Source organism: Parasteatoda tepidariorum, chromosome 3 (assembly GCF_043381705.1).
Source record: "Parasteatoda tepidariorum isolate YZ-2023 chromosome 3, CAS_Ptep_4.0, whole genome shotgun sequence".
NCBI classification, from domain to species: domain Eukaryota; kingdom Metazoa; phylum Arthropoda; class Arachnida; order Araneae; family Theridiidae; genus Parasteatoda; species Parasteatoda tepidariorum.
Genome location: NC_092206.1, coordinates 43935663 through 43963133, shown reverse-complemented (window position 1 = coordinate 43963133; position 27471 = coordinate 43935663). Strand labels below are relative to the sequence as shown.

Below are 27471 nucleotides of genomic sequence, written 5' to 3'. Positions count from 1 at the left end.
AGAGCACTTGGTACAGAGGGCAAAGCACTTTTCTCCTCCAGAGTACCTCAGTGATTTCAGGTGTCCACAGCGGAGACGTGTGATGGCGGTTTGAGACTGACGGTCTTTGTCAGCTGTCAAACAGCTACCCGGTCTGGTACCCTGGTACCAATTGTGACTGGGTGGAGTGAGCCATGCTGATTTATTTTTGGCTTTAGCAATGGAGAAGAGCTCTGAGGAGGTAAGAGACACTGGAGGTGGAGTGGCCTCAGTTGCACCTGCCTTGGCTAGACTATCTGCTATTTCATTGCCTGATATATCTACGTGTAAGGGTATCCATTGTACGTGAATTCGACAATATTTGGAGAGGTGTAAAAGTTTATAAAGGATGTTCGTGCTAGTATTGTCCCTCACTCTGTGCCAGCTAGCCAAGTGCTGAACAGCGCTTCTACTGTTGGTAAGGATCCGAATCTCTTTCGAAATTGAAAGAGACAGTATTGAGGCAAGTCCATCATCAATGGCGATAAGCTCGCTCCTAAAAACGGAACAGTGGTAGTTTTTTTTTCTCTTTTTTTTACTATTGTCTTAAATCATCTTCATCTTTAGTTGATTCTATTACTTTCGTTTGCTTATTCTGTTGTTTATAGTTTCTTGTCTTGTTACAGTTTCTCTTTTTAAAAAATTTTAAATGAAAATACACTGTAAATAAATATACTTTTAGACTCAACTACTGGTTGTAAATTTAAGGTTAAAAATTCGTTAAAACGTCGAAGGTATTAAAAATGCTTATTTTTTATAATAAATATACGAACCTTCTGTTTGCAACTGAAAGAATAAAAGAAAGCAAGTTCAATATAAAGCAACCTGTAATAAATTTTGGGTACCTGTTTGTTAAAGTGGACCGTAAAAAATTATATGCGTATATTAGATACCTATTATCATGATTAATTAAGCAGTATTGACATCGATAGTAATATGGAAATTTTGAAGTCTCACAGATAAGTACTTAAATTTTTGTTTTAAAAAACTGTAGCCTGAATGCTAACCTTATTATTTCTGTCATCAAGTCTCTTCACAATCGAATTTAAAGTTCCAATTATCATCTCTGGTGTATTAAACAGATCCAAATTTGCTTCAGGAATGTTGTCCTTTATTATCGCCAGCAACTCGCTTACGAATCGTGGATATGAAGCCACCTTTGGATAATTTTTTTCATAATATCTGTCCTACATAACCAAAAAACTAATATAAGGCATAAAATATAATGTGTTAAAATGTAAAGTTTTAAGATAATTTGTAATACAGTCGAACCTCGATTTCACGAATTTTTCGATATCTCGAAGGAAAAAAAAATTCCCTTCAAATTTCTTTACTCTCAATGTTAAAAAAAACTTGATTTCACGAATTTTTCTTTCTAAATCCTCATTAACTCGAATTTTTTTCATAAATAGTGTAGATTTTTCTTCCAAAACTAAAAAAAAATCCAAAGAAAAACAAACAATTTTAAGAATGGCTGATAGCATGGAATGATGTGTCTTCCTCTACGATAATGAATGGCCTTAAGAAGTCTGGATTCATTAAAGATTGTGAAAGTAGCCAAACAGAAAACCGCACCGAAAATGATTGGAACAGATTGATCGGACTCATGAAGCTTGATGACATCGAATTTCATGACTTTGTAAACGTAGATGATGCAGTAACAGTGTGTGGTCAGTAGAATGACAATGATATCATCGCTCAAACGAGAGCTTCTTGTGAACTATCAGAAGAATAGGATGAGGAAATCGAAGATTTACAGCCGAATGTTACTAACAAACAAGCACTTTCTGCAGTGGACACTGTAAGGAGATTTATTGAGAGGCAGCCGATAAGTGAGAGGAGACATTTAAAGCTATAGTCCACTTAGAAAGTGTTATCGACAAACTTTCTTACACATCTCTAAAGCAAGCAACAATTGAATCTTTTTTTTTAAATGAAAGTGTAAAAAGTGCTTTTAGAATAAATATGGAATAGTAAATAAGTTATGCAAAGAGCATTTTTCTTTATTCTACCATCGATAACATGCGATTTTTGATAATTCGAATTTTCGATAACTCGAATTTTTTCCCTTCTCCCTTCAAGTTCGAGATATCGAGGTTTGACTGTATTTAATAAAAGCAAATAAAAAATATAAGCGCATAAACACATAAAAACACTTGTTTTTGTTTAAAGCATCTAATGCGATTATTATAGCCCAACTCAATCGTCAGTGAGATGCGGACAGAGAGGGAAATAATAACTATGCTTTTAATTATCTTCATATAGTTTTTACAAAAAACTTATTGTTGATGTTTTTTCTACCCGTGTCAGTTATTTCAATATATTAAAATATTAGAGCGCCGTCTAATCAGGAATTGTTTGTAACAAAACTATACCAGAACAGTACTACAGTTAATATATTCATACCCTCCAACTTATGAGGATTTTGAAAATAATTCTTTCTAGTGGTAGCGAACCAAAGTAGAAATTTTTAAAGCAAATGGATTTCTCATAAAACTTTTATCAGAACTTAAGAATCTAGCCATATGGCCTGCACTTTTATAAGTAATAGTGGACAAGTTACGCTAAAANCATAACCAAAAAACTAATATAAGGCATAAAATATAATGTGTTAAAATGTAAAGTTTCAAGATAATTTGTAATACAGTCGAACCTCGATTTCACGAATTTTTCGATATCTCGAAGAAAAAAAAAATTCCCTTCAAATTTCTTTACTCTCAATGTTAAAAAAAACTTGATTTCACGAATTTTTTTTTCTAAATCCTCATTAACTCGAATTTTTTTCATAAATAGTGTAGATTTTTCTTCTAAAACTAAAAAAAAATCCAACGAAAAACAAACAATTTTAAGAATGGCTGATAAGGCATGGAATGATGCGCCTTCCTCTACGATAATGAATGGCCTTAAGAAGTCTGGATTCATTAAAGATCGCGAAAGCAGCCAAACAGAAAACCGCACCGAAAATGATTGGAACAGATTGACCGGACTAATGAAGCTTGATGACATGGAATTTCATGACTTTGTAAACGTAGATGATGCAGTAACAGTGTGTGGTCAGAAGGATGAGAATGACGTCATCGTTCAAACGAAAGCCTCTTGTGAACTATTAGAAGAAGAGGATGAGGAAATCGAAGATTTACAGCCGAATGTTACTAACAAACAAGCACTTTCTGCAGTAGACACTGTAAGAAGATTTATTGAGAGGCAGCCGATAAGTGAGAGGAGACATTTAAAGCTATAGTCCACTTAGAAAGTGTTATAGACAAACTTTCTTACACATCTCTAAAGCAAACAACAATTGAATCTTTTTTTAAATGAAAGTGTAAAAAGTGTTTTCAGAATAAATATGGAATAGTAAATAAGTTATGCAAAGAGCATTTTTCTTTATTCTACCATCGATAATATGCGATTTTTGATTATTCGAATTTTCGATATCTCGAATTTTTTCCCTTCTCCCTTCAAGTTCGAGATATCGAGGTTTGACTGTATTCAATAAAAGCAAATAAAAAATATAAGCGCATAAACACATAAAAACACGTGTTTTTGTTTAAAGCATCTAATGCGATTATCATAGCCCAACTCAATCGTCAGTGAGATGCGGACAGTGAGGGAAATAATAACTATGTTTTTAATTATCTTCATATAGTTTTTACAAAAGACTTATTATTGATGTTTTTTCTACCCGTCTCAGTTGAAATATCTAAAATATTAGAGCGCCGTCTAATCAGGAATTGTTTGTAACAAAACTATACCAGAACAGTACTACAGTTAATATATTTATAAAGTTTCTAGTGCTATACGTTTCCTCGTTTTTAGATTTCTATCTTTCTATTAGATTATCTTTCTATTTAGACAGATCTGCGTAATAGCTGCCATAATGACATTGTCCTTTTCAATCACTCAGCTCTCGAAGAAACTCAAATCTTGTAAAATATTTTAACCAACTACTCAGCTTTGGTTCAAACAATCCCCTTTCTTCAGCGTTGGTGAAACAATTAGACTTTTAGCATGTGGTTGGTGAGAATTTGACATTGCTTTAGAGCCATACTACTTGAACTCCATTCTTGATCCATCTCAAGCATGTTTTTCCATTCAAACCTGATGCCGACTGATGATTTGTTGACTCATGTCAACAAATCATCAGTCATCCCAGCTCATCTGAAGCAGATTGCCTTCGAATTAATCAGCAATATTCCAATGGTGGCTACTCTTATTTTTACAGGTAGTAGCAAGAATGAAAATACTCGTTCTGGTAGTGCAGTTTATATTAGATCCCATAACACCTGTTACCATATAAAATTGAGAAATCCTGATGACTGCTCCGTTTTTGCCATAGAAGCTGAACTCAATAGAGTATTTTTACTTTCTCGTTTGAAGGAAATTAGTATCTCGAGTGAAGCCGGAGTCAGATCCAGCATCTTTCAAATTCGCATGAAGTGCGGGATGATGTCGGAGTGGCTATTCTGAACAAGCTGAAAAGGCTTTTCAACTCTAGGCGATTCACTTGCAGTGGATCTCTTTCATTAACAATATTTGCTGTTAATGAGTTTTCTGACTTCCTTGCTAAAATTGGCTCAGCTCTGCCCTTGTGTTCTCAGTCATCGCGGATTTTTTCAGAAGCGTATTTCCGCTTTATTTCCGCTACGTGGTCCTACTGTTCCTCTTGCTCACTACTGATATTAGTATAATCGCCCTGGTGGTTCCCTGTCCCTCCAGTGCAGCAGACTAGAGCAGACTGTCATTACTCGTTTTCGCAATGGTCATCTGATATATATGGCATACATAAACAAAGTAAAAGTTTTCCCTACATGTTCTCTAAGTATGACTATCTAAGTCTGTCAGGCTACACCAGACCATATTCTCGGCTGTCTTGGTCTTCCTAGAGGTGATCTCTGCTTGGATCCACTCTTCGTGCTTGATATGCTTAGAGTTGCTGGTGTCATTAACTTGATTCAGCTTTTCTTACAGCTGAGGGCTAGTAGCAACAAAAACTTATTTTTATTAAAAATATATTTTTATCATTTTTTTTTGCGAAATTTATTTTAAAAGAACGTTTCAACATCATCTAAAATCGGTTTTCATCGATATAAATGAAAAAGAAATCTAAAGACAGAAAAATTTTAAGTATTAAATCATATTTTGCAAATTTTCAAATCTAATATTTCAAAGTTTTCGAAGGTATTAAAAGAAAAAGTTAAAAGATCAATAACACCATATGGATATGAAGCCTTTTATTAAGAAACTAAAAACTTTTCTTATTGTAAAATGACGAATAAAATAATCTTGTCTATATTCAGTCACAGTTTATGACTATTGTTTTAGACAAGACTTTTCAGCCGAGCAATAAAACTAAAAACTTGATCATTATTTTAATACTTTAATTTCAAAAAAAAAATGTATATTATAATTTTTCAAGCGAAAAAGTTTTTCAGAACCACGTTGTTTAATTAAACTAAAAAAGAGAAGATAATTTTACAATGCATGAAACGAGAAACATGGAAAACTTTTTTAAAAAAAATTATTTTGAAGAAAAAAAAGGTGTTAGAAGTTAATTCTGAAAGATATAAGACCGATGCTGTCATTTTAGACGTCACAAAAATTAAATATTTTTTAACAAGCTATTTTACTCATTTTAATTTCATGTATTTCAAATTCTTCATGTCATAAAAGGGTCAGAAATTTGTTTGGTGATAAATTCTATTTAGCGATAAAAGGAGAAAAATTATGCCTGCAATTATGAGGAACGATTTTAGCTTCAATTGTTATTCTGCACAAAGCTTCAGTTAAAATTGAAGCATTCGATCTCAATGATAAATAGTCAGAATTTCGTTTCACAATAAATTAAGTTTAACGATAATCAGATTATTAATTCGAGCGTATCGATCGGGAAACGATTTTAGCTTTAATTGTCATCGAACGCAAAGCTGCAGTTGAAATTCAAGCATTCGGGCTTTACAACACGTAGTGGCCGGGATAGCCTGGTTGGTAGGGTGCTGGACCCATGTCCGAGAGTTCGTGGGTTCGAATCCCGACGGCCGAAGACTCCCGTGTAGTTGGTGACTGATGCACGTTAAAATTCTGTCGAGTCGCAAAGCCCTCCATGTTCCCATAACAAATCAATACCCTGGGGGTACTGGATTGGAGATCGATCGTTCTCTGATTCAGGTCAAAACTACGATCTGTGGATGAATGAACGGATGTATGAATGGGTCTGCCTTAAGGCTCCTATACTATCAGAGCTGACCTATTAAGCAAGTTAACGTTATGCTAGTATTGTGCTTATGTTAGCTCTTTGCTCCAAAAATAGATGATAAATCGGCTGTCTAATTCAGAGGCTCTAGTCTGCCTTATAAACAGGTGTGACGTATAATGTGGCGGAAATCAAATTCTTAGCCATAGATGGCGCCACTGAAAAACAAGAATCGCACACTCTGCCTTAAATTTGCTCGGTTTCACCAAGCAGGCTTGCCCATATGGCAAGTGGCATTAGAACCAACCACAATACGCAGTCAGAATTTTGGTTTCGCAATAAATTACTGGTTATTAATCCTGTATATGACTATTAAGAAATTACTTAAACCTGTTAAAGCAATCTATAAAACAGCGAATTTACCCAAAAAGTTTGAGGTGGTGTGACTGTTATAAGCGGTAGCTGTGGCGGAAAACCCAGCGAATCAGAATGCATCGCATCGGCTCTCGATCTACTTATTGCTTCACTATCAACGAAATGTGCCATTTTGAAAGAATTTCTGAAAGCATAGAAAAGTAATGAAATATAATCAACCATGAAATGTGAAACTTAAAAGCCGTTGTGATGATTTGAAATTATAGTATTTTTATTATTTTTTGCTATTTGATAAAATAAAATAAGTTAAATATTATTCATTTAAAAGATTTCAAAACATTTTATCATTGTAATAAAAATTTGGTACCACAACTTCAGTTTTCAATTCTATTGGGATAAAATTTAAATATAAGAATTTGAATTCTTTTTTTTTTAGCTAACTATAAAAACCAACAATGTTTGTAGATAACTTGATAATTTTATCATAAAAAGTTAGCTAGAAAGTGTAAACATCTCGCAATTACTTTATCTATATTTTTAAAAAAAAGTTTGTGCGAGTGTGTACCCACAATTATAAGATTCTTTTATCCAAAACTGCAAAGAATAGCCTTTATTAAATATTTATTATTTTTTTAAGTAATGGTCAAAAAAATTTTGAATTCTTATGTATAAAATTTTTTTGCATCATTTTAAAGAATATAATTTTACGTGCCAAAATACAAAATTTGAGCAAAATGGGTCAAATTGGCTAATTGTAAATTTGATCGGGTAGACTACATTTGAGGGTGCGCCCGCCAAGTTGTGATCGCCAAGCTGGGCGATGTTGAAAACCAATCGTGATTCTGATTAGTTTAGAATTTAGCGTTGTTTTTAAATGAATTTTTAAATGTAATTTCAGAGATCCGTTAGTTGTACTTTGGATACCGACTGGTAAAGTTACTTTTGCTTCTGGTACTATAAATGAATACTGTCAATAAGATAGATCTTAAGTTTCTGTACGATTTGAATAACAATGGAAAAGAAGCAGTGATTGACTGGTGTATGAATGAAGGTTTAATTAGTAATAGATATAAATGTTCTGTTTGTGAGTTACCGCAGCGTTCCGGGCAAGCAAGTATGGTGCCAAACGTAAGTCGCCAATTTCGCCAAGGGGCACCCTCAAGTATATTTTTCCCATTTGATCAAAATCGGTTCCTGAGAAATCGATTTTTCAAATATTTGATTTGAAATATTTGAATTTCTCAGAAACTATTCGACTGATTTTGCTTCAATTTTGTATTTTGACATGCAAATTTATATTCTTTAAAATTATGCAAAAAAGAAATTATACAATATAATTCAGTATTTTTTCGATCATTATTAAGAAAAATATGAATGAAAAATAAAAAATATTTAATAAAGGTTTTTTTATGCATGGAATTATCTTTGAACAATTTTGAATAATGATCAAAATTAAATAACGTAATAACAATAGCGAACCATATTTAAAATTGCTGTCATATACCGTTAAATAATGGGAAAATGAATAATTTGCAGGGAAGAGAACAGTTATTACTGATGCATATGACAGCGAAAGACATCTAGATTTTGATGAACAACGAAAGTTGTAAACCTGAAAATGGATCAGCTGTTGAATAGCAGATTATAAAACGCTTTTCCTTATACTCGGACGTAATATTTTCAGAAACAACTTTTAAAATTCTAAGAACGCCTTTAAATATCTAAATGCCCTTGATATTTCTAAACGTTCAACAAATTAAATTTTGAAAACATAGTTCTGCAAAAATCTGCTTCTGTCTGCTAACAAAAAGTCTTGTAAATGTGAATCATGTACCCTAAACTCGTGCCCTTTGATTTTCGCCAAGTTTCTCGCCAAAATAGGCGATGCTGTTTAATTTATAACAAACCGAATTTTTTGTGCTATGCTTTTGTCGTGTTATATGTTTTTAAGTTATGTTTTTGTTATGTTGCATGCTTTTATGTTAAGTTGCAATACGCTATTATATAATGTTTGTGGGGAGATGGTAGCTATCGACAATGTCAACCGTCATCTATGAAAAGATACCCCATCATAGAATCGAGTTAACACGTCTTATATACTAGTGAATTGTAATTTTGTAGTGGTAGATACCCTACAATACTTCCTCCCCAGAATTATATCTGGGGAAGAATTCGATAAACGGATACTACTAGTTGATTCATTGCTGTTTTGTGAGAAGCCGGGTGAGCTGTATTAAGATCACCGTACTTTTTGAGTGCTGAATGTGAGAGGTGTATTAACTTCACTGTCGTAGTCGCTTCTGCGTTGCCGTTTGCAGTCGAGTGTATGCAAGTCAACGTTGTGCGTGATCGAGACGAGACTGAGTAGGAACAGCGTGAGGAGGGGGATAATGTCGCAGTCACAAGTAGCAAGTCAACTGTTCAATGTGAACCATCCATCGAAGTGCGTGTTTCTGTCAAGATAGGCGTGTTCATATCGAAGTGGGCGTTACTGCCAAGGTAGGCGTTTTCACATCACGTCCAAAGGTCACCAATGTGGGGATGGTAGTTATAGACAATGTCAACCTACATCTATGATAAGGTACCCCGACATAGAGTCGAGTTAACACGTCTTATATACTAGTGAATTGTAATTTTGTAGTGGTAGATACCCTACAATGTTCATGTTTCATTATAATACATTTTTTTTGTATTTGAATAAAACCTCGACAACCATTTTCGGAAAAATTAAAGAAAGGAAAAGAATATACCAAATACGTGAGTATTTTCTTAATGTTTTTCATTGAAACAGTTTTTTTATTTTGGTTAAATCATAATAAATATAAAGTGCTTGAATGTTTAGTTATTTTTGTAAGTAAACTGTGCCGCAAATTTTACCACAACAATGCCACAAATAAACTGTGCTATAAGTTTTTTTAATAGTAGAGTCTTGAACATTAAGTCCAAGGATTTTTTTGTAAAAAAAAAAACTTTTTTTTAAAATTTTCATTAAATATGCCATTAAATATGCCGTGGTAACAGTATGAAACGATTTGGTCTCTTTTGGCGGAATTTTCGCCAACTTTAATGGTTAATCGGATTTTACCCAAGTACCATTTATGTATGTTAAGTTTTTGTTAGGTTATATTATGCTTTTACGTTTATGCATGCTTTTTTTTATTTGTGTTTTATTGCAAACATTACGTTTTCGGTCCCATTTTTTTAGAAAGGGGTTGCAGGTAAATACGATTGTCACAGAAAAAAAGAAAGAAGACAATTTTTTGTCAAAAGGCACAGCGAAGTATATTTACACCCATTCTTTTGTCTGATGAATAGGGGGAAAGGATTCATCTTCGTAACATTAAAAACTAAGAAATTTGCTTAAGGAACAAAGTTCAAAGATGCTGAGATTATTAAAAAGTACAAAGGGGATAATTAGACCAATCCTAGAAACTAATAACTGCACATTGCATTTTCTATTAACAAAACATGACTTAAATTAATAATTTATTCTTGAAACATGCTCATTTCTTCAGTATTTTCAAGCAACGCAATGTATAAAAATGATACTTACCAATTTACTACTAAAGAATATGACTATAAAGATTTTATCATAAGTAAATAATTTATCAGAATTACCAAAATATGATTAATTAATTATCATAGAACAATTTTGACTCTCATTTAACTAAAATTTTCCTAATTTAAACTACGGAACATAAGCTTAAGTAAATGTTTAAAAAATTTTAAATTGATGTAATTCAAGTTTATCTTCTTTGTTTTATTTTTTATTCCTGCTTTTGTTCACCCACATTAAACATTAATAGTGTATGTTTTAGACAATAATTTTCGTTCTCGTTTTACATGATATAGCAAAAAAAAAAATGCATTGAACAATTTTTTTCAATCAAAGCTACAAAAGGTAGAAAACTTTAATAAAACTATACCCTTTTATAGTAATAAATAAAATTTTACTAGAATTGGGTATAATATGAAAAAAGCACAACTACTTCCATTTACTAGGAATAACATTTACCTTTTAGTTTAATTAATAAGCTGAGTTTTAAATATGTTTACTAAATTCATAAACTTCGGTAAAACAACAATATAAATTATTTCCAAAGGAACTAGACTAATACAATTCCAACCTGGCGAGTAGCGACTTATAACAAGACACTTCGTTTGATGCTTTTACTTGTTGCTAGAAATCAGGTTCGCAGAAAATGCTGTTTACTAGTTAAATTTAGTAGGAATAACACGATCTGTGACGTAGGCTATAGTATACCCAATTCCTTTTTTAAAATCGTAAACATACTAAATAAATTAAATATTTAAAAAATCAAAATTCTGGAGGTGAAATAATTTGGAACATTGATTTCTAATAAATTCAAATCATGAAAAAATTTGGCCCTTGTTTTTAACGTCTTTCTCTTATCGTTTCACTTTTTTACTATTTCTATTTTCACCTCTTAAATAAGTTATTAATTCTACAAAAAATAATTAAAACTAAACGTTTTTAAAATGCGCTGTTTTACAACAAATGCATTAAAAAAGATGAAACTATTTTTTAACAGTGATGTGTAAGCTAACGTCACTTCACTTACCTGTCCATTCAAAATCTATCAAAGGTCTATCAGTTACAGATGCAATCGGTAGGAAAACGTTTCTATTGGGGTAGGTATAGGTATAGTGCAAACGGAATTTGATTGAATGATAGAAGAACACTGATCTAGTTCAGTCTCTGACTTGGACATCTATATAAAAAGTCTGAAATTATGATGAGAAATAGTAAAAAAAGTGAGATGATAAGAGTATGGCTTCCCCTTGCTAAGTATATCAGAGTACCTATATCGGGGTAGGTATAGGTATAGTGAAAACGGAATTTGATTGAATGATAGAGGAACACTGATCTAGTTCAGTCTCTGACTTGGACATCTATATAAAAAATCTGAAATTTGATGAGAAATAGTAAAAAAAGTGAGATGATAAGAGTATGGCTTCCCCTTGCTAAGAATATATTAGAGTACCTATATCGGGGTAGGTATAGGTATAGTGCAAACAGAATTTGATTGAATGATAGAAGAACACTGATCTAGTTCAATCTCTGACTTGGATATCTATATAAAAAATCTGAAATTATGATGAGAAATAGTAAAAAAAGTGAGAGGATAAGAGTATGGCGCCCCTTGCTAAGTATATCAGAGTACCTATATCGGGGTAGGTATAGGTATACTGCAAACGGAATTTGATTGAATGATAGAAGAACACTGATCTAGTTCAGTCTCTGACTTGGACATCTATACAAAAAATCTGAAATTATGATGAGAAATAGTAAAAAAAGTGAGAGGATAAGAGTATGGCGTCCCCTTGCTAAATATATCAGAGTACCTATATCAGAGTAGGATCAGAAATCCTTTATTTTCAGATATTACGATTTTATTTAAATCATATTACTAAAATTAATGTATTAAGTTAAAAAAAATGCACTATAATAAAAGTATGGCGTCCTCCTACTAATTGTTACCCAATATTAAAGTTTTAATCAAATCATATTACTAAAATTAATATATTAAGTTATAAGAAATGTAAGATGGTAAAAGTATGACGCGCTCCTACTAAGTACTACCTTATATCAGAGTAGGATTAGAAATCATTTCATTTCGAGTATTAAACTTTTAATTAAAATACCTCAGTAAAATTAATATATTAAGTTACGATTTACAAAAGATGATATCGTAATAGTATATTGTTTAAATATTGAACATTCTATTTTATTATAGTCAAAGCATAGAATAAAGTGCTTTCGATGTTGTAACGTATTCAGAAAAATTAAACTGAATTTTTTTATAGACATACAAAAAATAATAATTGAATAAGCCAATCGACAACTTATCCTCATTTGGTTAAAAGTTCATTTATTTCATCATTTTAAAACCATAATTACTTAAGAACATAAAATTAATTAATAGAATACAGATATCACATTTAATTAACTTCAGGCTGCATGAGAGATTAAAACTATTTTTAGAAAGCTTTCTGAATAAAACTGATAACTGATGTATAAAACTGATGACTCATTGCGTTTAAATATTAATCATTATTACTTTCCTTGTTTTGAACTCAAATATCAATTATGGTGCTGCTCGAAATGTCCTATTTATTTTTGGTGCAACTGCAATTGTTCTGTTCATATCTGGTGCTGCTGTAAATGTTCCATCCATTTGTGGTGCAGCTGTAAATGTTCCATCCATTTGTGGTGCAGCTCCAGTCGTTCTACTTGCTTGAGCTGCAGCAGTGGGCAACGGGCCAATAAACGGTGGAACTATTGGATCTCTTGCTCTTAGCCATCCTCTTCTATATATTGGAGGAGTAGGATGAAAAGTTATATCGCTTTGTTGTACAGCTTCAGGGATTCGAGAAGTTTGGGGTTTAGAATGTTTACTTCTTAGTCTCCAATCATCAGATCGTAGATTCAATTGTAACGATGTATCAAATGTTTGTCCCAGTTGTGGTCGTGGACGTGGAACGTTATACGTCCTAAAAGGTGTACGAGGACTTGTAAGTTCGTATGGTGCATGAGGGACACGCATTGGTATTAACGACCTTGGCCTTGGCTTTACTTTCATTTTAGGGATTCTACTTGCACCTGCCACTCCAAGAGTCGGACTTGATTTCATTTTTACAGATCGTGGCATAGGTTGCGTCGTTTTTGTCCTTATGCCACGAGTAGGTATTCGAGTTGAAGAGCTCCATGGTTGTCTTTTGGGTGGTTGCCCTTTCTTCTTACCTTTTGGTGGGCGGATAGTCTTGCTTGTTGTTGGTTGTTCGCTAATAGCATATAATGGTCTGTCTGTTTTACCATATCCAGGTTGAAATCTACCAGATTTTCTCATTCGAGAAGGATCTAGTTTCGGAATTAAGGACCTTTGAGTCTTTGTTTTAGGAATAACCCTTTCAGAAATTGGAAAGAAAACTGACTGGGGTGGATCAGCAGCAAATGATGAATAATCACTAGGAAAGTCATCTTCACGAGGCTGACTTGTTTCAGCTGTTTTTGTGAGAGTTGATTGAAGTGGTTGCGAGGAAACCTCACTTGAAGATAATTCATCGAGAAATTCAAAAGCATCTCCCACCATTGCTGCCTCTGCATCACCAGGACTTTCCCTGGGAGATGGTACGACTTGTTTTCTTGACAAATCGAGTGGTTGATCGGGAACTTCTCTTGCAGGCGACTGGTCGAAGAAATCAAAAGCCTCATCTATTATTAAGTCAGCCTCTGCAACACCAGAACTTGGAGCTCCTTGAATGGAGCTCAACTGCGGCGGCTGTATTAATGGTTGATCGTCAGGAGGTAAGTCTGGAGCAGCAGGTACAACTACAGGACGTTCGGGAGTGCTAAACAAATGACTCTTATCTAATAAGCCTTGACCAAACGATTCGTAAGGCAAATTAATGCCCATTCTAGCACTAACATCTGCATCTTCAGTCCTTCTCATTGGAGCACGTGTCCTCCTCATTGGAGCACGTATTTTTCTTATAATATCCTTCAATCGATCTATATTTTCAATTTTCAAGGCAGAGTTGTCTGTGAAAAGGCTTACCTAAAAAAGTAATAAATAAAATATATTTATTTATTACAACAATTTATTTCATGTACACAAGCAGTTCGTTATTTATGTATTTATTTTTATATTTATTTATTTTTGTTTTTCAATTTGCTATCATAACTATTCAGTAATCTAAAAAAAGCAAATTATCTTCCGGTGCTAAAAAAATATTTTTTTAATAATATTTTTACACATCCTCACATTAAATATAAAATCTTAACATGCTTGCATGAAAACAAACCGTCAGTTTTTTAGTTAAATCTTTTTACTTCATCGATAAAAAATTATTTTAAGCACCTGTCATCTAAATATTTTTTTTCAGTTTCTTTTATTAGTTAAATACCTATTCAAAATATTGTTTAGTACTACTTATATTTTCATCATCAGAATTTAATAAGAAAAAATTACGAAAAAAAAAATGCAAAATGTTTAAATAAAAGTGTTCCATGCTTTAATACTTGAATATTTTCAAAATTTCAAAATATTTTCAAAATTTCTCATAAAACTGTTTGAATGTTTTAATTACATTTGTGTTCTAATTACAAGAAAATGATTAAGAAATATTACAGGTCATCTCTGTGTTAGAAAAAAAAGAGAGATACGCTAGACCGCTAGAGGGCGTCAAAGTTTATGTTCTTATATGAGGCAAAGAACGCTAAAGTTAAGTTATAAAAGCAAATTTAATGGCATGTGATTACAATAAGTGTTCAAAACAGTGGCCAGCAGCGGCTATGCACGCAGTACAATGGCGAAGAAAAGATAGGCGACCATTCTGAAACACACCAGGCATATCACGAGCTTTCCCCGCAGCGGCCGAAAGCTTGGCGACAAGTAATGTAGCACAGTAACTCGCAACAGAAATGGAGCTTTCACGTTTGCATCAAACAACTTTCCAAATGCGCCAGCACCTTTGAATTTCGTTTTCGACCATGCATTCTTTGATAAAAATTGTTTGCTTGGGTGTGTACTATCACCTCCTAAAATTTAGCCCATCTTTTTAGAATCACCCTATATATATATATATATACACTTATTTTTTCTATTTTAACTTATTTATAATGTCGATCCTCACTGGTGAATGTCCGAAATATTTGTTATATCCGATTTGTTGTTAATTTATTCGTTGATGTAGTTGTATTTATTCGATATTCTTATATCTGCTGAAGATAGCTTAGGAGAAATATCAGAGTTGGGATTACCGGTTAAATGCAAAGAGGNTTTGACAATATATATATATATATATCAGTCTTTGATTCAATCACGTTTCTGAAATGCCATCAAAGTTTACTGTTGGTTGTGTTAATGTCCCTCGACAAAAATTGTTTTCCCCCTGTCTTCGCACTTTTTGTCTTACAAGTAGAAATGTACTTTTTTGAATTAATTAAATGCATTTTTATTTGCTAAAGAGAAATTGACGTGGTTGTAATGTAAATTTCGAATCGCAAAAAAATCTTTTTGAATGACTAGGAGACTGCACCCCCTGTTTGTTTTTCTTTGCTTGACGTGAATGCTTCTCATTCCTTATTATCTTTTTTTTCTGTAAAGCTGTCGTTTTTTACAAAAATAAACACATTTTGTTTATAAAATAAATTATTGTAATTTAAAGTAAGAACGGTGTGATATAGATAATTTCTTTTACTGACGAGACAATATATTACCACAACACGGGTTATCCTTAACAAAATCTACTGGAAACAAGCTCCTGTTAGTAAGCCTATATATTGTAAAAGAAAATAATTACCTCAAAATCTAATTGTTCTGTTTTTTCTTTAGTAATCAGCAATTCTATTTGTTGATCTGTTACTTGACGCATAGTATTTTCACATGATTCAATTGCATTTAACAAATGATCTTGTCGACCAGAATAAACTTCACTTAAAGTGTATGTCCAATCCTCAATCACTTCTTCATCGTCCTCCTCTAGCACTTGCTACCAAATAATTATAAACATACAATTATTTTCAAATTTTATCCCTAACTGCATAAATTTAAATTACAATCTTACGAAACTTATGTAATGGAAATGCCGAAGAAATGACATACTTTGTTTTGAAATTATAAGATAGATAAATATTTGACTTGAATATTAGTTGAAGAATAAGAAGATTATTAGTTGAAGAATATTAGAATATTAGTTGAAGAATAAAATATGCTTTTCAAACAAGCTTAATAAAGCAGTTTCAGGTCATTATAATTTAAAAATTTGCAGATGCAAAAATGAAGAGCAGATTGAATATGTGCTATAATTAAACTGTTTCGTGAACCCAATATATTTTTTGTTTCTTTTTTTTGCTCACCTTTTTCTTACCTGGTGGTCGAATTTCAACTCATTTTTTATTGTTAATTTATTTTTCTTGTTCCATATAACGTATAATAAAGTTTAATTATTCAGCCAGCATTCAGTCAACCAGAATCGACACTGGGTTGTCCTAAACAGGGTAAATTATAACCACCCAGCGTTATTTCTGTATCGCATTTCCTTTCCACTGTAGAAGTATTATCTCGTTGTGACATCGGGTCACTGTTTTTCAGTTTGTTAATTTTTACATTTTCCCTCTTTCTACTCTTTTTCCCTATGTGAGTTACCCTCTCGCCGTGTTTTTCTTTCACAGTTGCTCCTAAAGCATAAATCTGTGTCAAGCTTGGTGACGAGTAGGAGGGATCAGCGCTTTGGAACTCCACATACTTGGTGTTTTTAGCTTAGGAAAAGGTCATTGTTGATTCAATGGAATTGTTTGCTCTCTGCTTCTTTTACCGTTTGAAAAATAAAATGCTATGTCTAAGACCTGGAGGGACAAAAGTAAGGTTTTTAGAAGCGATTAACTTAAGGAAGAAAGAAAAAGGATATAAATGCAGTGACACCCAAGCCAAGTGGACATGGTGTTTGATTCTACAGAGACCTCGAGGAGTAAGGTTGTATTATAACCCAGCTCCCGTGCTACTATGTCTTCTCATCACAGATTCTATCCTAGACCACGACCTCATCAAAGAGGATTGCTACTCCTATGCCAATGAAAAAGCAGCTCCTGAAAACATAGATGGAATGATTTACTTCAGCACATCCGGTAAAGTGGACATAGCAGAAAGAATCAAACGGCAACAGCAAAGAGGAAGAATCGACGAGTACGATTACCAAAATTTGGTACCAGCTTGAACGCCTCCTGATGATTAAACAGGAATGGGCTGCAAAGGAAACAACAATGCCAGTGCACACTGAAAAGCTGGAAACAACAATCGAGACAGAAATTCTCCAGCAGACCGATACCCTGTTGACACCGGTGAAAGAGATGGATATTCCTACTCCTGAAATTACAGAATCAACCCCCACTTTAGAGACTGAGACACAACCACAGAACTCTGTCTATATGGAAACAACTGATACTCCGGCTCCTTCCGAATCAACGAAAAGGAGAAAGAAAAAGAAGATGAAAACTTGCGTCAACTCAGCGACGCAAGTACATACAAAATCTGAAGGCAAACTCATTCGCCCAGACCCAGTACCTGCTCCCGCTACACCTGCGGAATCAGCTCCGACGGAACGAGAGAAAGTTACCGAAGCCCCGCGACGGTGGACCCTCCCGTTTCCCATTCAAGATCAAAGAACTTCATATCGAGTAGGAAACTGAAAAATTTCATCAGAGGATTAAAAACAGACACCGATATTCCTGAATTGGAGAAATATCTTAAAAATTTTGGACTCTTCCCAGAAAAAATAGTTCAACTCAAAAGGAAAAGCGGGCAGGAGCTCAGGCCCCTCCCACTTTTACTCTTCATCCAATCGGTTGCTAGAATGAGAAGAAACATCTTCAACATCAGTTCCATGCTTGAGAGAGCAGTTCAGATCGAGCGTTTCCGTGGGGGACGCTAACAGATTCGGTGTTACAGATGCCAAAAATATGGACACACTCAGCGAACTGCACAACACCCGACCCTTCCTGCCTGCCAGAAATGTACCGGATCTCATTACTCGTACCAGTGTACGAAACCTAGATCAGACCCGTCGACCTGCGTCAGTTGCAATGGTGAGCACCCAGCCTGTTCTATGGTCTGCAGTGCAAGACCCAGGAAATTGCTGAAGATGAAAAAGACCCATCACAAGAAAGCTACAGATTCTGCCAGCCGTTTCTTACGGCCATTTACTGAGATAAAAGAACTCTTAAGAGATGAAGAGCTTGTAAAGCTGCTTCGTTCCCTACTCCCAGAGATCCAGACCTAGACTTTCATGATCGGCTAACTGCGAGCCAGCATCCAGGAAACCACGCTCCTTCTCAACTTTTTGCTTTTTCTATGACCACAGCTTGCTGTGATCTTCTCCTTTTTTATTTCAGATTCTCCTACATCTGAATCTGCATCATAGATCTAACCAAACTCGATGAATCGGTTAATGCCGGTTCGCGGTAGTGCACCGAGATTTGTGGACCAATTTGTGGAATTTCAGCGTTCTACCAGGTGGACATTCCCATCACGACCAGCGCACCAACCACCATAGAAAAGTTATTTATCTTCCGATTCTCAGGCTCCGACCGGAACTGTAATCCCTTGTCACCAAAGCGGGATGTAGTAATCAATGAGGCTCCATATTTTTGTCTTGATGCTTCATGCAGGGTATTTAAGATGTTTTCTTTGCCAGCACAAAGAATGAGATAGCTGCTACAGTTTTCTTTTCTGTTTGTACTCGCAAAAGGTTTTTGAAATCAACTGTATAGACACCCATGCCTGTGGAGGTAATTTTCGTAAAACAATATTTCCGCCTTCCATCAAATATTTTAATCTTGAATAAGTAGAAACTTCCCCATCAGTCTTACATCTACTGAAAGACTGCAACAAGACTTTGATTCATTTTCTGATGGATCACTGTGAACTGCCATCCTCCAGATCATTCTCTCCAACGTCTTTCTTTTCCACCATTTCCAAATTAAGACCCATTCTTCGAATTTGCCATTATTAATGTCATCTATTTTTATTCTCCTTTGACTGCAACATTAATGTTTTTTATTTATTTTTTTAGCAAATATCCATGACTTACTGGCAAAACAAATTGTATCGTTTTTTTTCTTCTTTTTTATTATTTTCATAAAGCTGCTGCAATTTTTTTTAAATTAAAAATCACTGACGCAATTGTTCTTCCTACGATACTGATGATTATTTTTTCCGGCCCCTCTATTATTACTTCTAATATTTGACAAAATCATTACTTGATATACATAATTTTCATTGTTTTAACCTTCATTATTAAATTGTAAAATAAAGGCTTGGTTAACAGGATTCTTTCAATAACAAATTATTAACCGTACCTACTATATTTATTAACTTCTTTAATTTTTAATTAATAAATAATTTTAATAATGTTAATTGATTCTCTTAACTTTTCTAATTCATTGCCGCTAATCATCATATTGCTATATATTTCTTAATATAATTAATTTTTATACTAGGATTTTTTTATATACATGAAAAAGAGTAATTTAGTTTAGCTTGTAAATCGGCTAGCAGCCCCATCTAAGCCGATTCACTTGTCATTATATTTCCGGTGTAATACTTACTTCGCCACCTTGACTTTCTCCCAGCACAGATTTAATAGCAGCATCAAACAAACCATTAACTGCTAATTCTTCTCCAATTTTACACATTTGAACCTGCTGCCCGCAAAGAGCCAGTATATTTCTTTCGTACGTGTCACACACCGATTCTTTATATTGATTGAGTTCTTCAACAGCTCCTATTAATTTCTGCCGAAGTCGATCTGACCATCGTTTCTCATTAACGCCCTCATCTCTTAATGCTTCCTGTTAATACAGAGATAAAATAATGACTGCGATACAATTTTAAACATACACATTTGATCCAATATTTACTCATTTGTTTTACATAGGAAACTATGAGTACTGAAGATAGTACAAAATTATTTATCTTACAATATATAAATTTCAGCTGTATGAAAACTACCTANTTTTACGATAATAAAACTATCTCTTAGATCTTAAATTGAAGGCTCTAAGAAAATATATTTGCTGTTTAACTGTTGTCAAAACAGTTACTATTAAAACTAATTATTTTTTAAAATTATTTAAGAAAAGTACTGCAGCGAGTACGTTAAAATTTTTGAAATGGTATTTGTTTATTGAAAGCAATTTTCTATCATTTCTTTAAATTTTAATTCTGGTTAAACTAATTTTTGAAATTTGATATTAATTTAGCTGAATACATGTTGTTTTGCTAAATATTCACGAATATCCTCACGTGAATCACGAATATCATTTTTAAATCCACCAAAAAGAACTCAAAAAGGGAAAAAAATCAACATGTTTATTTCATACAGTGTTGGAAAGAATTGATTTCATTTTGAATACTTAAAAGTGTTATGTTTATCATTGTTTATCTAATAATAAAATATCTTTCAATATCTTTAAGAAATTTCAAATAATAATAATAACAATTAAGTGAAGCTATTTCCAAAAATTAGGAATTAGTTTGATTTTCTACAAATACATAATTAAATTTAATTCTAAATACTAAGCCAATACTAAGTTTAAATACTATGTTTTTTTTCTCCTGGAATAAAATTATAATAAAAAATTTGATTGTAACTAGTTTAATAAACGTTTATAAGGTTATATATATATATATATATATACGTGCAAAAGCCTTTGGTCAAACTCAATATTATAGATGATTGATTGGAAAATCAACCATCTATAGCATTGTAAATGAATAATTTTATTCCTAAACATTCTTAAAATTGTTATCAACTTGAAAGCAAAGTTAGATCTTTGAAAGTCACTTTAAATTATATGCAATTTTCATATCAGTTGGGTATTTTATTACTTCTAAGAATTGGATGAAAATACAATTGAAAGACACAATTTTAACAAATAAGCATGAGTTTTGCATATTTATTTACAGAAATCTTGATTTTAGCTTTAACTTATTACTGACATTTATTTTTGAGGAATCAGTTCTTACAAGACACGAATTACGTAAAAAAAGAAATAAACTGAACTGAGTACAAAGATTTAAATTTAATCCAAAGAAGACTACATTTTTCATTAAAATGCAAGAAAAGTAAATATTCTGAAATCAAGTTTAATATATATGTTGGCTTTACTACATAAAACAGAAATCATCACTACAAAAAAATAAAAAATAATAAAATAAATCGTATAGAAAGGTTAAAATGATATATGTATATAGTTTTGAATGTAATAAAGAATCAAATTACATCATAAATGTTCATTGACGATAAGCAATTTGAAAATGACAAGAATACATTTAAAATGTAATAAGTGATATAAAAGTTATTTTCTTTATTTTTTTTGCATTTAGCTTTATTTTCTGAAACGCAGATTCATTTAAAAAGAAAGTAATTGGCTCATATTATATAAGTCCTTCAGTTTTTATGACTAAGTTATATAACTTTCAAAACCTCTGAAAAGACTTTAAATTAATCGTAAAAATATATGCGTAAAAGTACCTGCCAAAAATAAATGCATAGTAAAAATTACATTCATTAAAAATACAATCAATTTGCATCAACAATCGGTAACATCTATCAACTTATCTATGAATATCAACAATATCTATATATTTTGAATTTTATAAACATTTATCCAAGTCCAAAGATGGAAGCAAATAATAGTTGACTTAAAAGTTTTATAACTTAACAAAATCGCATATCAAATATGCAGTTTTCGACTTCACATTTTATTAAAGGTACAAATAGTTCTTGATTTTTTTCTTTTCTTTTTTTCGTTTCAAATAAATATTAAGGCATATACAATTTACACTGTGTTTGATGTCAACAGTGTGTTAAGAGGACACTATACCAAGAGGGAAAAACTATACCAAGAGGGAAATTCTATTTCTCCTCCAATAAAATTTAAATTTAAAAGAAAACTGCTAAGCCTAGATTTAATCGTAAAAATTTCAAATGCTGAAAAAATGCTTTCAAATCATCAAAGGGCAAACAAATGATTACAGGATAACTTCCCCTCAATGTAGTCCTAAGCAATCTTGTCATACTTCATTTGCATTTTGTTATTTGAATTCACTTTTCTATGATTTAAGTTTGAAATTACTTAATTTGGTGAAAGATAATTTGACATGGTGGATTTCTCCGGCGGTAAAGCGTCCTTTTAAGAATTTTGGATTTTGATCAGAAAATGTCAGGGCTTATATAAAGAGGTAAGAAATATTTTTCTCTAATAATAAGTATCTCAGAAACTTTATTATTTAAGTAGCTCTATTTGCAAACATGCGATCTTATTTCATCGCAAAAATTTCTTAAAACCTCTAAGATTTTGATGAGACCGGGATAGCCTGGTTGATATCTGTGTTCCTGAGAATGTGAGTTCGAATATACCTCCAGCCGAAGATTTTTCGTGTATTAAAAGGTGCATGGTGCAAGTTAAATCTGTACGGGACACAAAGTCCTCTAAATTTTCGAAAAATAATATCTCTGGGGGTACTGAATTTGAGATTGATCGGTCTTTGGTTTATGTCAAAATTACGAATTGTGGCGAAATGAACGGAGTATGATTGGGTCCTCCCTGTAAAACGGGCTGTGACGTGTGTGCGGCAGAAGTCATATTCTTAGTCATTGATGGTGCAACTGAAAAACAAGAAACGCAACCTATCCCTTAAAAATTCGCTTGATTTTCCAAGCAGGCTGCCTGATATTGGCATGTACCAGAAGTAACAACAAAATTTTGAGTATTATAGAAAAATATTTCTTTGACATTGCGTATTTGCTCATTTTTATTTTTTTATTTTTACTTACTGTATTAATGAACTGGTGACTTTCTTGCTATTTTCCTCCTTAAATTTTTTAAAACTGAACTTAATACTTGCTACATTTATATATTCAAAAGCGTTTTCACGTGACGCAAAAGTTTTTTGCAGTGTATGTATATTTTAACATAACAAAACTGCACTTAACAAAACTACACTGCAAAATATTTTAACGTAACAAAAATATTTTGCAGTGAATATATACTTTAACTGAAATATTAGAAGTTAATTTTTGTCTTACAAGATACGGATAACTGGTTAAAGCTTCATTCAGTAACTGCTTCTTTTTCCTGTAATCAACAATATTATATAAGTAAAACTTCACGACGAATGGGATTAACAAAGTAATTGACATTTTCAATCTTAGAAGGCTCGAATTTGATTTTTTTAAAAAATCATATTGTACTTTCTAGACTAAATCAGGTTTGATATATAAATTAAGATGTCAAATAAAAATGTTTCTGTAAGAAAACCAAATTTAATCATAACTCACTTAGAAATAAAATGTCAGTTACCCCGTTCTTCTTAAGAACCACAAACATAAAAGACTTATTGTGAAATGATGCCTTTAATTTTTTTTCATGAATATGGCATGCATTTTATTAATAACAGTCTTGTCTCATTAACACGAAATACTTTAACATGAAATATCGCTTTACACGAAGCACATGTTTTGTTCGTGAGTCAGAAAACAATTATTATTGTATTTTACATGTTTAACATATTGTTTTCAAGATGATTATCACTTAATCCAGTGGTCGGCAAAGTGCGGCTCCAGAGCCGCGTGTGGCTCATAGGCTCCTTAAGTGCTACTCTGGCACAAATATCCACGGAATGCGCAATAATATTTTCATTTAAAAAAAAACTTGGTGAGAAAAAATTACATCTTATTTTGATAAATTAAAATCCTCTTAATGCTACGATAACCGAGTTGAAATTTTCTCCTCTTGAAATTGACATTGGTAGCTTTGAAATACAATTGCTGGATTTAAAAAACAAGGAGATATGGCGCTCTAAATTCGAACGTCTTTGTGTTGAATTGGAAACATTGGAAAGAAAAAAGATGATCTTAGTATGCAACGCAAGTGGTCAGCTTTGAATGACCTGGAGAAGGAAGACATGATCATTTTCAACGCTTGGAATAATATTCCTGACTCTTACGATCAGCTGAAAAAGCTCGCGTTTGCTGTTCTTTCCCTTTTCGGCTCTACATATATATGCGAACAATCTTTTTCAAGCATGAACATTATCAGGAGTAAACTGAGAAGTCGTCTTATTGATGAGAACATGGACAACATACAAACCTGACTTGCTCAAACTTTCCAAGTAGATGCAAGCACATTGTTCGCATTAATAAATATTTATTAAGTATGAAATTTAGTTTCATTTAGTGTACTACTTATTTAGTGTAATAAAAGTTTACTAAACAAGCAAATTTGGCTCACAATTGTTTTTAAAATTGTTGTAATGTTCATATTTGGCTAACAAGTTTGCCGTCCACTCACTTAATATAAAAGGAAACTGGACATAGCACGGATAATAAACTTGTGAATAAAGTGCAAATTATTCATTTTGATTCATTTTTCTGTCTCATTATTCGAAAAAGATCATTATTTATTTTTGCTATCTCTATTTTATGCCTTTGTTAGAAGTAGCAGATGGGCAAATGAATAAAATAACTAAAACTTGTAAGCTTATTTTAATTAGATTGGTATATAATACTATTGTTAATATATTAATGTGGTACATAATATGGATTAATAATACATATTATTTGATTACATAATATGGATTAATAATACGTATTATTTGATTACATAATATGCATTACAATATGTAGATGATTACATAATATGTATTACAATATGTAGGTGATTACATAATATGTATTACAATATGTAGATGATTACATAATCTGTGTTAGTAAGTATAAATATTAATAAACTGATTTCATGTTATATCGGATAAGATGAAATCCGGCTAATATGAATAATTATTGTAATCCAGCCAATTTCGCATAAACGAGGTTCCACTTCAATTAAATTTGCATGCAATTTCCATTTAGAATTTCTGAAGAAGTAAATACCGTTTTCTATATTTTTACGCAATTACAATATAAAAAAATAGTTTTTTAATGCTCTTATACAAATTTTTAATGATATTGTGCAAAGCTTTTTAAACTATCATAAAATCAAGTTTAAGGTATTCATTCAAATTCAAGAATATGTAATTCTCTTTTCAGATATTATATGCAACATAATAATACTCTAAATAATATAAAGTTTAAGCATTTTAAATGTATTTTACCCTGCTTCTCAGTCAAATATTGAAGTATTTTTTCAATGATAAAATTTTTTTATAATTGCTTAAAAGTCATTTTAAAAATGCACAAAGTTTACGTGACCGAAACAAGCTGTAATGTTGAAAATGCTGCAAAAAATGATATGGCTATTTATTAGAATATTACACTTCTGTTTTGCTAAGCAATGAATTACAGAATTGCTTCAGCATGAAGGGTACCCCCTGAAGAAGTATTGCATACATTTCATGTTTTTTTTTTATTTCATTTATAAATTTTTATTGTTCAATTTGAGTTTAATTTGCTAATTTTTAAATCTATTTTTAGAAGACTAGAAAGAGTTCAAGTCTTTTGACTGGAAAAGATTTAAGCCTGAAGATATTTCATTAGCTCATTATGACCTAATCCATTTCTATTTTAAAAATATTATTGAAATTAAATAAATCGTATTTAATGAAATTAAACAAATGGTATTTAATAAAATTAAATAAATGGTATTTAAAAAGAAAGAAGTTATTCAAAAACTCTATTTGAAAAATAAAGTATGAAAAAACGGAATAATGCAAATAAATTATTGCAGAAAAATGTAGGAAACTTTTTTAAATTCTGCATTTCTTCGGATATTTTTTAAGCAAAATATCGCCTTCAATATGAACACAAATATAAGCGGGGAAAAAAGGAACTTAAAATCAAAAGTGTCTACGGTGAAATTAAGCAGAGATTTGAAAATAGAAAAATTGTCATGGGTTCTACAGAAAAATAAATAAATAAATTGCTGTGAAACGGATGTTTAAGTTCCAACAAAAACATGGTCCATTATGTTTATTTTTTATCAAAATATCCGAGCAAGCACAGGAGTGAAATCAAACAAAATAAACATTTAACGAAAAACTTCTCATTCTTTCTTGAATCACAAAGTTTACAATAAAGCATGTTAAAAGCACTTTTTAAAAAGAAAAAAAAATTGCAAATCATTTATATTAGCTAACTTCAGAGTTATTTTTCCAGCTTTTACTCTGACCTGATTATATATATACGTAAAAAAAAAAGGTAAAGCTCGCCAACAATAGTCAATTTTGTTGTCAGCTTGTTTATATTTTATTTTATTTTATAACCATCGTTGAACAGTCGACCAAATTTTTGATTTTAGACCACTAATGTTTAACACCGTAGCCTTGCAATTTTAAACCCAATCCAGAAGAAAAAAGAACTCCTGGATCAAGTATCGGGAGAAAATTGCTTTCGTGGAGGATTTTTTAATGAAACTAACCCGCATTTGCGCTACATAGAGAGGAAAACCTCCCACAATTAGCCTGACTGCAAGGGGACTCTAATCTATGATCTGTCTGTCACGGAGGATATTTCACGTCAGCACAGTGGTCGATGCGAGCCGGTTGCGTAATTCGCGTCAACTAATCATGGCTGGGATTCGAACCCGGTTCATCTCATCGGAAGGCGAACGCTCTAAGCCAACACGGCTCCGAAGCTGCTTACATCATAAAAATGAAGGTCCCACAATTTTGAGACCACGGTATGATGGAGCAAATTTGACCAGCATTGCCCACCTTTTTATCCCAGTTGAGTTCGAACTGCAGCTAACTTCACGCCGCAGCCGAGGATGGAACCCGGTCTTACTCGCAATGCCTTAACCTCTGTGGTATCGCAGCTTTTCTTATTCTAAAGAGAAGTGTATGGAGGAAAAAAACTTTTATTATCCTATGAATCAGTTTTTCTTTCTTTCTTTTTTAGTTCCATTTACTCATTTCCTCAGTTGCCGATATTTGCACTTGCGATAACATCTTTTTAAATATGAAAATGAAATGATTGTGTTACAATAACGCAATTGAAAAACTTCTGAATTTAGATTAAAAAGAGTAATTTCATTGCTTATGAGTCAAAACTTAAGTGAAAACAATTTACGTTAAAAACGGTGAAAAGTTACGGAACATTTTTTTTTCTTCTTACGACTAAGAAATGACAAGATAAAAAAATGTTTCTTACTCCAAGTAAGTCAGATAAGAGTCAAGGTGTAAATGTTGATCTAGAAGTAAATAATTTTCTTGCACAGCCTTATGGATTTCTTCTTTCATGAAATAATGAAGTTGCTTAATACTAAGAAAAAATTTAGAAACCTTAAAATTTCACCGTCATTAATTCTGATTATTAAATAAATCATAGATTTGAAAAAAATACTATAAATATGATATATATATATA

The 27471-nt window shown here is 32.2% G+C and overlaps 2 protein-coding genes across 2 annotated transcripts in view; both read right to left on the bottom strand.

The window, feature by feature from the left end:
* The window catches only part of LOC107448430 (uncharacterized), a gene marked incomplete in the record, with an annotated part of 23419 nt that extends 13119 nt beyond the window's left edge, over positions 1–10300 (bottom strand). The window contains 3 exon segments of the mRNA XM_071178530.1: positions 1026–1205; positions 6632–6767; positions 10137–10300. Coding sequence (XP_071034631.1) covers positions 1026–1205; positions 6632–6754 — 303 coding nt within the window.
* A 2166-nt stretch (positions 10301–12466) lies between these two features.
* LOC107448456 (uncharacterized) overlaps positions 12467–27471 on the bottom strand; it is a 22507-nt gene continuing 7502 nt past the window's right edge. The window contains exons 5-9 of the mRNA XM_016063651.3: positions 27257–27367; positions 23198–23246; positions 19713–19955; positions 15911–16099; positions 12467–14163 (exon numbers count right to left, since the gene is read on the bottom strand). Of these exons, the coding sequence (XP_015919137.2) occupies positions 12694–14163; positions 15911–16099; positions 19713–19955; positions 23198–23246; positions 27257–27367 (2062 nt within the window). The 3' untranslated portion in view covers positions 12467–12693. The remainder of the gene's footprint in view (positions 14164–15910; positions 16100–19712; positions 19956–23197; positions 23247–27256; positions 27368–27471) is intronic.